The 13,146-nt window shown below is 40.7% G+C and overlaps 1 protein-coding gene across 1 annotated transcript in view; it reads right to left on the reverse strand.

Moving 5' to 3' along the window:
• Positions 1–2,029: 2,029 nt before the first annotated feature.
• Positions 2,030–13,146, reverse strand: part of LOC139752501 (uncharacterized) — a 40,938-nt gene continuing 29,821 nt past the window's right edge. The window contains exons 4-5 of the mRNA XM_071668317.1: positions 7,867–8,078; positions 2,030–2,255 (exon numbers count right to left, since the gene is read on the reverse strand). Of these exons, the coding sequence (XP_071524418.1) occupies positions 2,030–2,255; positions 7,867–8,078 (438 nt within the window). The remainder of the gene's footprint in view (positions 2,256–7,866; positions 8,079–13,146) is intronic.

Genomic DNA, 13,146 nt, shown 5'->3' on the forward strand with positions numbered 1-13,146 from the left:
TTGAGGTAGTGATCATCAGCAAACTTCCAGAAGAATAAGGAAATGTTTGGGAAGGTGGTTGATAGCACAAGAAAAAAAAAGGAAAGAAATGGTAACAATAATGAACAGGGGCACATGGGAAAGTGGTAGCATGCAGAAATGAGATGAAGAGGAGATTAAGTAAATATTCTGAAGTGCTGAAACATGTTTCATGATAGGGTGGTGGATGATAGGTGTTTTAGACATGGAGGTATGCAAAAAGAGAGGGTCACGGCAAGTGATTCCATGAAAAGAAAAAAGATGGTGCAAGCCTTACATAAGATGACATGTAGCAAAGTGGCTTAAGTGGTTGAGATTGTAGTCAAATTTCTGAAGAAGTGGGGTGAGTGATTTTGTGAAAAGAGAAGAAGTGATGTAAGCCTTGCATGAGATGAAGTGAAGCACAGTGACTCGAGTGGGTGGATTGCAGTCAAATCATTTCAAAAATGGGTGACTGGTTGGAGTCCTTGTACAGTGCCACTGTATAAAGGCAAAGGGGACAAGAGTGAATGCTCAAATTAAAGAGGTACAAATTTCTTGAAAGAACCTGGCAAGTTGTATGGATGAGCAGTGATTAAGAAGGGGCAAGATCAATCTGGTTTCAGGAGTGGTAGAAGGTGAGTGGATCAGTGTTTTCACTGAAGAATGTGTGAAAAATACTTAGAGAGGCATTTTATACATTTATACATTTGCAGAGAGCATAATTTAGGGCTGATAAGAGATGCTTTGTGGAGGGTGTTACGAATAATGGTGTTAAAGGAAAGGAAATGGAAGTAGTGAGGAGTTTTAACCAAGAGAGCAAACAGTGTGTATGGGTAGGAAGAGAGAAAGGTGAGTAGTTCCAAGAGAAGGTGGGTCTACAGAAGGGGTGTCTGATGTCTCCTTGGCTATTTAATCTGTTTATGGATTGGGTACTGAAGGAGAAGAATGAAAGAGTTTTTGAAAGAGGGGCAGGTCTGCAGTGTCAGTAGTGGAGGGGGGGATTTGATTTAGTTACTGCTTGCTCATGACAAAGCACTGGTGGTAGATATGTGTGAGAAACTGTTCAAGCCAGTTTTTTGTATGTGAAAGGAAAAGTTGAGAGGAACAGAGAAGGGGGCCAAAAGAGGATATTCCCTCTAAGGCTGTTCTCTGTTCTTAACGCTACCTCGCTAACGTAGCAAATGGTGAATATGTATATAAAAAAGTGAATAAAAGTAAGATTATTGGGTTTAGCAGTAAAGAGAGACAGGTTATTTGGTGTGTGAATCTGAAAATGGAGATAGCTTAGAGGAGGTTAAAGCATTTTAGATACCTTGGAGTGGATATGGCAGTGAATATAATCATGTGAGCTGAAGTGAACCACAGAAAGGGTAAGGGAGCAAAGGTCCTGGCAGCACTTAGAAATGTGAAGAGTGAGAATTTACTGTCTGTGAGGGTAAAGATACGTATGTCTGATGGTACAGATATGAACCTTGTGCTTTAGATAAAAGTGTACTGAAGAGAGTGGATGTCATGGAAATGAAATGTTTGTGGAGTGCCATCTGTGCAATTTTAAAACCCCACAATTCAACTAAAACTTGTTGGGCATACCTATATCATCTATGCTATCCTGGAAACCCAACATAACTAACATGTGCAAGTAGAATGACTGAGTAAATTATGTTGAAAAATGAACCGTATGTGGAGTGCTTGAAGACTGAAGGAGTAAGTAATGTTGGAGTACATATGAAATGTGGGTTAATGGAAAACGTGACTGGAGGAACTAGGAAGTCCACACTCTATTCTGAATTATCATACTTCTGAGTGATGGGTATCAGACTATAGCTAGTGGCAGATCTCATCAGCAGAGACATGAAAAAAATGACTTCATTTATGCTGTAATTGGACCATGATTAAAAATCAATCATCAGAAGAGACTATCATTAGGTTTCTGACACCACAAAGTGCAGGCAGCTGAAGAACAAGGTTCAAATGATTCACCCAAATGGAAAGCTAAATCTACTTAATACAGAATGGGTAAACTCCACATTTAATTCTTTAGCATACCCTCATTGTTAACTAACGAAGATGTGTCAAATGATGCCAGTGAGCCAGCCAAAGCACGACAGGAGGGAGCTTGAGAGGCACCACTACTGGTTCCTCCTGAGCTCTGAGTGTCGACTGTAACATTGGTGGAGTCACTCACTGCTACAGTGTCTGTCGAGCCAAGACTGTCACAGGCTGACCAGCTGCGCATGCTCATAGAGCGAGATGTGCTGTAATGAATCATATTCAAAAGTAATTTTACATAAAAAGTTGAAAGATTTAATGATGAACTACATAAGTTGAAAAAGATTTAATGATGAACAAAACTTCTTTGAAGGACGATCATTACATGCATAACAGAAACATTTGAATGAAATATTCAAGAGTACAACATCAGATCTTTCTTGAGGTTCATTTTCCATTCATGTAAATCAACTTATACATAAATGCTGAGAGGCATGGTTTCATTCCCTTTTCCTGATGCTGCTGCATTCACTTTAAACAGAGAGGAATATGTTTCAACTATAGAGTGACAGGTAAATTAATATTTATGAAAAATTACATAAGAATGCTATTAATACGTCAACACAATGAAAACCTAAGTGATTTCTTAAACTGTGCAAAAGTATCCAAAACAGCAAGTAATGCATTTAAGAAAATCAACCTTTGAATTCTCTTTATCTGGATCCTATACCATACTGTACTATATTATACTACAGCACCTTGCAGAACCTCCATCTATGATGATTTCTAAATGTCATTGTTTATTCTTAAACTGAAAACTCATCTCTTAAACTTGACCACTCTTTCATCTTAACCAACACATCTTGGTCATAAAATTCATTCTCATTCAGTAATCATGCCCATATCACCTTGGCATTCTTACTCCCTAAATTTGGTCAACCCCTACTTTATACAGAAAATCATTTCCTTTTGTCATTTGACAGTCACACACTATACCTCCTACTCTAAGCAAGTTTATATCCTAATACTGTAGTAATTACATGCATTCTTTTCCTTACATCTTTCTCCTTATTCAACATCATCATCTTTTCATCCATCTAACCCAATCTAGTACCATCTTCCAGGCTCTCTAATAAATTACATGACAGCACCTGTAAACTAGCTCTTCCTCTTTTTTCAACATCCTTTTTCACATTATTTCCCCCAGGATTTTTATATTTTACTGTTTTTTTTACTTTCCTGATTTTAACTGTAATTTCTTTCCTATGCTAACCATTTAACTATTTTTACTGGTCCAGATTTTTTTCATATTCCTTCACAGATCCCTGCATTAGTGTGGTAGTGCAAAGAAAAAAAGAAGAGGCTGCATTCACTCACATCTATTATCTAGCTGTCAGTGCATTGCACCAAAACCACTTCCCCTTATCCATATCCAGGTCCCACAAACCTTTCCATGGTTTCCCCCAGCTGCTTCAAATGCTCTGGTTCAGTCCAATGACAGCACTTCAATCCAATTCAATTCCAATTCACTCTCCTCATGTATGCCTTTCGCCCTCCTGCATGTCCTAGCCTCAGTCACTCATAACCTTTTTTGCTCTGTACTTCCATCCCCAATTTGGCCTCCCTCTTTTCTTTGTCCCCTCCACTTTTGACACATATATCCTCTTTGTTAACCTCTCCTCCATTTGTTCAAACCATTTCAGCACACCATCTTCAGCTCTGTCAACCACACTCTTCTAATTATGATACCTCCCTCTTACCCTTTTATTACATACTTGATCAAACCATTTCACACCAAATATTGTACTCAAAACATTTCATTTTCAATACATCCACCCTCCCTCGCACATCCTTGTCTATAGCCTGTGCCTCATATCCATACATCGATGGGACCAGTGCACTTTCAAACATACCCATTTTCACCCTAGAGAGTGTCAGCTTCTCTTTTCACACACTTTTCAGTGCTCCAAGGATCTTCACCCCTCATTCACCCTATGACTCACTTCTGCTTCAGTGGTTTCATTTGCTGCCATGTCCACTCCCAGATATCTAAAACACTAAACTTCCACCCTAATTTTCTCCATTTAAACTATCATTCTATATTTCTGATCTCTGTTCCCTTTTGGAACTCCCTCATGGGGGTGGCCACAGCAATAGAGTCTCCATAACTAGTGAACTCCAGTGCCTTACCCTTAACAGTCCACTGGCAGGGGAAAAGTCTAGCACAGTGTTTGCCCAGCTAAGCCAAATAACCTTACTCTTATTCAACTGTACTCTTAACTTCCTCCTTTCTCACTCTTCCAAACTCAGTCACCAACTTCAGCAATTTGTCACTTGAATCTACCATAAATGCTCTATCATCAGCAAACAATAACTGGCTCACTTCCCAGACTCTCTCACCACCTACAGACCACACATTCACCCCTATCTCCAAGATTCTTGCACTTACCTACCTTACTGCCCCATCCACAAGCAAATCAAACAGCCATGGTGACACCATGCATCCCTGCCACAGACAACCTCCACCTGGAACTACTCATTCTCTTCTCTTCTTACTCGCACACAAACCTTATAACCTTGATAAAAGCTATTCACTGCTTGTAGGAGCTTTCCTCCCACACCATAAATTCATAAGACTTTCCACAAGGCATCTCTATCAGTCCTATCATATGTTTTCTCAAGATCCCAAAATCCCACATATAAACCTTGTTTCTCTATTTCTCTCACACAATTTTAAAGTAAACACCAGGTCCACACATCCTCTACCACTTCTGAAACCACACTGTTCTTCCCTAATCTTATGTTTTGCATATGCATTCACACTATCAATCACCACTCTCCCATGAAACTTACCAGGTACACTCAACAAACTTACACCTCAATAGTCTGAACTCTCTTCATCCCTCTTGCCTTTATAGAATAGCAAAATACATGCATTCTTCCAATCCATAGGCACCTCACCATGATCAATACATAAAATGAAAATCCAAACTAATCAATACACAACACAGTCAACCCCTTTCTTAAGAAATCCAACGGCAATGCCAACCACAACATATTATGAAGGCTTTCACCACCTCTTCCCTCTTCACCAAACCCTTTTCCATGACTCTTAATTTGTGTATCACTCTGATCAAAACAACCTAAATCTGACTACCTATCAGTAAACATATTTCACAGTAAATCCAAAATATTAAATCTATCTCATTAACTTATCACTACTTATCATTTCCCCATTTGCTTCCTTCGTCAAAGTTCCCACTGGTTCCTCACTGTTCTATTGTTTTTCTCACACTATTAACCTCCATCCAAAACATCTTATTCCCCCTAATTCTTTTTTTTTTTTTTTTGCTTTGTCGCTGTCTCCCGCGTTTGCGAGGTAACGCAAGGAAACAGACGAAAGAAATGGCCCAACCCACCCCCATACACATGTGTATACATACGTCCACACACGCAAATATACATACCTACACAGCTTTCCATGGTTTACCCCAGACACTTCACATGCCCTGATTCAAGCCACTGACAGCATGTCAACCCCAGTATACCACATCGATCCAATTCACTCTATTCCTTGCCCTCCTTTCACCCTCCTGCATGTTCAGGCCCTGATCACACAAAATCTTTTTCACTCCATCTTTCCACCTCCAATTTGGTCTCCCACTTCTCCTCGTTCCCTCCACCTCCGACACATATATCCTCTTGGTCAATCTTTCCTCACTCATTCTCTCCATGTGCCCAAACCATTTCAAAACACCCTCTTCTGCTCTCTCAACCACGCTCTTTTTATTTCCACACATCTCTCTTACCCTTACGTTACTTACTCGATCAAACCACCTCACACCACACATTGTCCTCAAACATCTCATTTCCAGCACATCCATCCTCCTGCGCACAACTCTATCCATAGCCCACGCCTCGCAACCATACAACATTGTTGGAACCACTATTCCTTCAAACATACCCATTTTTGCTTTCCGAGATAATGTTCTCGACTTCCACACATTCTTCAAGGCTCCCAGGATTTTCGCCCCCTCCCCCACCCTATGATCCACTTCCGCTTCCATGGTTCCATCCGCTGCCAGATCCACTCCCAGATATCTAAAACACTTTACTTCCTCCAGTTTTTCTCCATTCAAACTTACCTCCCAATTGACTTGACCCTCAACCCTACTGTACCTAATAGCCTTGCTCTTATTCACATTTACTCTTAACTTTCTTCTTTACCAAACTCAGTCACCAGCTTCTGCAGTTTCTCACATGAATCAGCCACCAGCGCTGTATCATCAGCGAACAACAACTGACTCACTTCCCAAGCTCTCTCATCCCCAACAGACTTCATACTTGCCCCTCTTTCCAAAACTCTTGCATTCACCTCCCTAACAACCCCATCCATAAACAAATTAAACAACCATGGAGACATCACACACCCCTGCCGCAAATTCCCCCTAATGTTTACCAATATGTGTTCATCCTAACTCTTATTTGCCCTCTTTTTCAGCCACTGCATCTTCCTCTTGACCTCTTCCTGCTTTCTCTAATACATCTCCCAATCATTTGTACTCCTTCCTTGTTAGTACCATTCATTTTTTTTTTTTAATACTTTGTCGCTGTCTCCCGCGTTTGCGAGGTAGCGCAAGGAAACAGACGAAAGAAATGGCCCAACCCCCCCCCCCATACACATGTACATACACACGTCCACACACGCAAATATACATACCTACACAGCCTTCCATGGTTTACCCCAGACGCTTCACATGCCTTGCTTCAATCCACTGACAGCACGTCAACCCCTGTATACCACATGACTCCAATTCACTCTATTTCTTGCCCTCCTTTCACCCTCCTGCATGTTCAGGCCCCGATCACACAAAATCCTTTTCACTCCATCTTTCCACCTCCAATTTGGTCTCCCTCTTCTCCTCGTTCCCTCCACCTCCGACACATATATCCTCTTGGTCAATCTCTCCTCACTCATTCTCTCCATGTGCCCAAACCATTTCAAAACACCCTCTTCTGCTCTCTCAACCACGCTCTTTTTATTTCCACACATCTCTCTTACCCTTACGTTACTTACTCGATCAAACCACCTCACACCACACATTGTCCTCAAACATCTCATTTCCAGCACATCCATCCTCCTGCGCACATCTCTATCCATAGCCCACGCCTCGCAACCATACAACATTGTTGGAACCACTATTCCCTCACACATACCCATTTTTGCTTTCCGAGATAATGTTCTCGACTTCCACACATTTTTCAAGGCTCCCAAAATTTTCGCCCCCTCCCCCACCCTATGATCCACTTCTGCTTCCATGGTTCCATCTGCTGACAGATCCACTCCCAGATATCTAAAACACTTCACTTCCTCCAGTTTTTCTCCATTCATATGCCTCTCTTTTCTATTTCTCTAGTAACTTTACTTCATCATCCTACAACTAACTACCCTTTCTCACCTGCCTGTTTCCCACCCCAGGCATGTCACATGCTTCTCTTGCACATGCCAGCACTGCTTCCCTAAATATCTCCCATTCCTCACCCAATCTCCTAGCTTTGTTAACTCTCCTTTTGCCATTCTACACTAAAGGCAATTTTCATTTGAAGATGAATTTTCCCATACTTGACTTCTTTCTACTGCTCAAAGGCATCATTTTTTCTAATGTATTTCATACTGAATTTTGTTTCTATTCACTCATCCACTTTTATCTTACTCATTCTTACTACCTTCAAGACCTCCCTTTTCATATTTTTATGTTCTTTCTGGCATTTCCATTCTAACATAGACATGTTAAATCTTAAACTAATAAACTTTACTTTCTTTGTACCTCTACAATCCTCATTCATTTTCTTATACTAATAAAAATTTCATCTAACCTAGAAGACTGACGGGCAGATCCAATAGACTGGTATGAGATGTTATCTGGATTGTCTCTATGACGTGATCGTCGCACACCTGGTACCACAACTCTGTGTCCTCTACTTCGATGGCTATGGGGTGTGTAGCGCCCTCCAGAGGTTCCTCCATGAGGCTCAAACATTATTGCTGGCCGGTGTCTGACAGCTTCCTCATATGTTGGAGGCACACTCTACAGGAATAAAATCATTTATCAATTTGTAAGACAGTTCTCTGCTTATTTGAATAGGATAGGTTCTGCTAAAGCCCAGGCATTTGTATGTTTTAATGAAAAGCAGGACAGACCTTAAAACTGGCAGGTTATTGTATCTACTAGAGTTATTACCTTCTCTTCATGCAACAGTATGCATTGAAAGAAAACTGAAAGCACTTATGATTAACATACCAGTCCAAGAAACAACTGGCATCATGGAAAATGGTTTGACAACTACATATCTATATAGTTTCTGAATCTTTGAAGTCAGTCCAAGAAACAACTGGCATCATGGAAAATGGTTTGATAACTACATATCTATATAGTTTGTGAATCTTTGAAGTAAAGGAAGAGGTTTCCTAAAAACTAAAACTTTAATAATTAGCACTTCATTTTTTTACATTCCCAAATAATTCACTCATCATCTTAGGTAAGTGATACTGGTCTTTGTTTGCATACTGCAAAAAATAAGCAAACCAATTTGGAAATCCAGCAACATGTTTGGTGGTGTAAGGGGATATGGGAGATAGAATACTTCCCATGCATTCCCCGCGTGTAGTAGTAGGCAACTAAAGGGGACGGGAGCAGGGGGCTAGAAACCCTCCCCTCCTTGTATTTTAACTTTCTAAAAGGGGAAACAGAAGGAGTCACGCGGGAGTGCTCATCCTCCTCGAAGGCTCAGATTGGGGTGTCTAAATGTGTGTGGATGTAACCAAGATGAGAAAAAAGAGATAGGTAGTATGTTTGAGGAAAGGAACCTGGATGTTTAGGCTCTGAGTGAAACGAAGCTCAAGGGTAAAGGGGAAGAGTGGTTTGGGAATGTTTTGGAAGTAAAGTCAGGGGTTGTTGAGAGGACAAGAGCAAAGGAAGGAGTAGCACTACTCCTGAAACAGGAGTGGTGGGAGTATGTGATGGAGTGTAAGAAGTAAACTCTAGATTGATATCAGTAAAACTGAAAGTGGATGGAGAGAGGTGGGTGATTATTGGTACCTATGCACCTGGGCATGAGAAAAAAGATCATGAGAGGCAAGTGTTTTGGGAGCAGCTGAGTGAGTGTGTTAGCAGTTTTGATGCACGTGGCCAGGTTATAGTGATGGATGATTGGAATGCAAAGATGAGTAATGTGGCAGTTGAGGGAATAATTGGTGTACATGGGGTGTTCAGTGTTGTAAATGGAAATGGTGAAGAGATTGTATTTTGTGTGCTGAAAAAGGACTGGTGATTGGGAATACCTGGTTTAAAAAGACAGATATACATAAGTATACGTATGTAAGTAGGAGAGATGGCCAGAGAGCGTTATTGGATTACATGTTAATTGATAGGTGCATGAAAGAGAGACTTTTGGATGTTAATGTGCTGAGAGGTGCAACTGGAGGGATGTCTGATCATTATCTTGTGGAGGCGAAGGTGAAGATTTGTAGAGGTTTTCAGAAAAGAAGAGAGAATGTTGGGGTGAAGAGAGTGGTGAGAGTAAGTGAGCTTGGGAAGGAGACTTGTGTGAAGAAGTACCAGGGGAGACTGAGTGCAGAATGGAATAAGGTGAGAGCAAAGGACGTAAGGGGAGTGGGGGAGGAATGGGATGTATTTAGGGAAGCAGTGATGGCTTGCACAAAAGATGCTTGTGGCATGAGAAGTGTGGGAGGTGGGCATATCAGAAAGGGTAGTGAGTGGTGGGATAAAGAAGTAAGATTGTTAGTGAAAGAGAAGAGAGAGGCATCTGGATGATTTTTGAAGGGAAATAGTGCAAATGACTGGGAGATATATAAAAGAAAGCAGCAGGAGGTCAAGAGAAAGGTGCAAGAGGTGAAAAAGAGGGCAAATGAGAGTTGGGGTGAGAGATTATCATTAAATTTTAGGGAGAATAAGATGTTTTGGAAGGAGGTAAATAAAGTGAGTAAGACAAGAGAACAAATAGGATCATCGATGAAGTGGACTAATGGAGAGGTAATAACAAGTAGTGGTGATGTGAGGAGATGGAATGAGTATTTTGAAGGTATGTTGAATGTGTTTGATGATAGAGTGGCATATATAGGATGTTGTGGTCGAGGTGGTGTGCGAACTGAGAGGGTTAGGGAGAATGATTTGGTAAACTGATAAGAGGTAGTGAAAGCTTTGTGGAAGATGAAAGCCAGCATTGGATGGTACTGCATTGGAATACTGTTGTTGACTGGTTGGTGAGGATATTCAATGTGTGTATGGCTCGTGGTGAAGTGCCTGAGGATTGTACAAAGGCAAAGGGAATAAAGGTGAGTGTTCAAATTGCAGAGGTATAAGTTTGTCGAGTATTCCTGGGAAATTATATGAGAGGGTATTGATTGAGAGGGTGAAAGCATGTACAGAGCATCAGATTGGGGAAGAGCAGTGTGGTTTCTGAAGTGGCAGAGGATGTGTGGATCAGGTATTTGCTTTGAAGAATGTATGAGAAATACTTACAAAAACAAATGGATTTGTATGTAGCATTTATGGATCTGGAGAAGGCATATGATAGAGTTGATAGAGATACTGTGGAAGGTATTAAGAGTATATGGTGGGGGAGGTAAGTTGCTAGAAGCAGTGAAAAGTTTTTATCAAAGATGTAAGGCATGTGTACTTGTAGGAAGAGAGGAAAGTGATGGTTCTCAGTGAACGCTGGTCTGCGGCAGGGGTGTGTGATGTCTCCATGGTTGTTTAATTTGTTTATGGATGGGGTTGTTAGAGAGGTGAATGCAAGAGTTTTGGAGAGAGGGGCAAGTATGCAGTTTGTTGTGGATGAGAGGGCTTGGGAAGTGAGTCAGTTGTTGTTTGCTGATGATATGGCGCTGGTGGCTGATTCGGGTGAGGAACTGCAGAAGCTGGTGACTGAGTTTGGTAAAGTGAAAAGAAGAAAGCTAAGAGAAAATGTGAACAAGAGCAAGGTTATTAGGTACAGTAGGGTTGAAGGACAAGTCAATTGGGAGGTAAGTTTGAATGGAGAAATACTGAAGGAAGTGAAGTGTTTTAGATATCTGGAAGTGGATTTAGCAGCGAATGGAACCATAGAAGCGGAAGTGAGTCACAGGGTGGGGTAGGGGGTGAAAGTTCTGGGAGTTTTGAAAAATGTGTGGAAGGTGAGAACATTATCTCGGAAAGCAAAAATGGGTATGCTTGAAGGAATAGTGGTTCCAACAATATTACATAGTTGTGAGGCGTGGGCTATAGATAGGGTTGTGTGGAGGAGGGTGGATGTTTGGGAAATGAGATGTTTGTTGACAATATGTGGTGTGAGGTGGTTTGATCGAGTAAATAATGAAAGGGTAAGAGAGATGTGTGGTAATAAAAAGAGTGTGGTTGAGAGAGTAGAAGAGGGTGTATTGAAATGGTTTGGTGATATGGAGAGAATGAGGGAGGAAAGATTGACAAAGAGGTATATATATGTTAGAGGTGGAGGGAACGAGAAGTGGGAGACCAAACTGGAGGTGGAAGGATGGACTGAAAAAGATTTTGAGTGATCGGGGCCTGAACATGCAGGAGGGTGAAAGGTGTGCAAGGAACAGAGTGAATTGGAACAATATGGTATACCGGGGTTGACATGCCGTCAATGGATTGAACTAGGGCATGTGAAGTGTCTGGGGTAAATCATGGAAAGTTTTGTGGGGCCTGGATGTGGAAAGGGAGCTGTGGTTTCAGTGCATTATACATGACAGCTGGAGACTGTGTGAACGAAAGTGGCCTCTGTTGTCCTTTCCTGGTGCTACCTCGCGTGCATGCGTGGGGAGGGGGTTGTCATTTCATGTGTGGTGGGGAGGCGATGGGAATGAACAAAGGCAAGAAGTATGAATTATGTACATGTTTATATATGTATATGTCTGTGTATGTATATGTATTCATTGAAATGTATAGGTATGTATATGTGCATGTGTTCACGTGTATGTATATACATGTGTATGTGGGAGGGTTGGGCCATTGTTTTGTCTGTTTCCTTGCGCTACCTCGCTTACATGGGAGACAGATAAAGTATAATAAATGAATAAAATAAAGACAAAAGCAGTGCTGTGTAAGTAAGGGTGAGACAATTTGACTGATTTTATTGTAGATTAGTTTTATAAGTTTACATACTGATGATAGCAATGATATAGGGATAAGATATAAAATATAAACTGGGTGGCTTGGAGGGCTGCAGGACAGGTTCTACATTTACATGAGTTTACATGAGGAAGACAGTCAACAGGAGGCCTGATTGGCCCATGACTGGGTTGTCTGAAAAAAAAAAGGAGCTTAACTTGACAATAGAATGTAATTCTGCCCAGTGGTTTTTCAAGCTATCACTGACACCCTGCTGCTGCACATTAGCCTTCTACTGTCTCCATTATTGCAGTCATTTATACAGTTTATTTCCAGCATGATTCTCAGAGAATACCTGAAGTTATATTATATTTGTCTAAATGACTTTTGAAGGTATTTATAGTCTACGCATTCACTATGTCTGATGGTAACTTTTTCCAGTCCTCAACACAGATACAGGAAAAGAATTTTATTCCATTTGTACGGATAACTGTATTTTCATGTATTTCTAAAAGATGTTCATGATTTACTTTATTGAACTTGTTCAGAATTTTAAACACTTGGATTAAGTAGCTGCTAAGTCTATTTCCTTAAGGGAGAAGAGATCCAATTGTTTTAGCCTCTCTTCGTATGCCAGATTTCTAAGGGATGGGACCAATTTTGTAGTGCGTCTTTGTACTTGCTCTAATTCTTCCTTGTCTTTTTATAGTTTGGGAACCAAAACTGGACTGCATATTCAAAGTGTGGTCTTACTTGAGATTATTAATTGTTAGAACCATTTCTGGTGTCTTGTAATCTATGTTCCTAGCTATGAAACCTAACATTTGGTTGCTTTTTTTTTACATGCTACTTGATACTGTTTAGTGTACTTCAGATTGTTGCTAATGACAACTCCAAGCTCCTTTCCTCCATTCAATTTAGTTTGAGAATTTCCAATTAGTTTGTAATTATGATGTAAATTATTGCCTCTAAAGTGCATAATTTTTACACTTGTCTACATTAAACTTCATTTGTCAACTGTCTGACT

The sequence above is a fragment of the Panulirus ornatus genome, chromosome 2, assembly GCF_036320965.1.
Source record: "Panulirus ornatus isolate Po-2019 chromosome 2, ASM3632096v1, whole genome shotgun sequence".
Classification (NCBI taxonomy): Eukaryota; Metazoa; Arthropoda; class Malacostraca; order Decapoda; family Palinuridae; genus Panulirus; species Panulirus ornatus.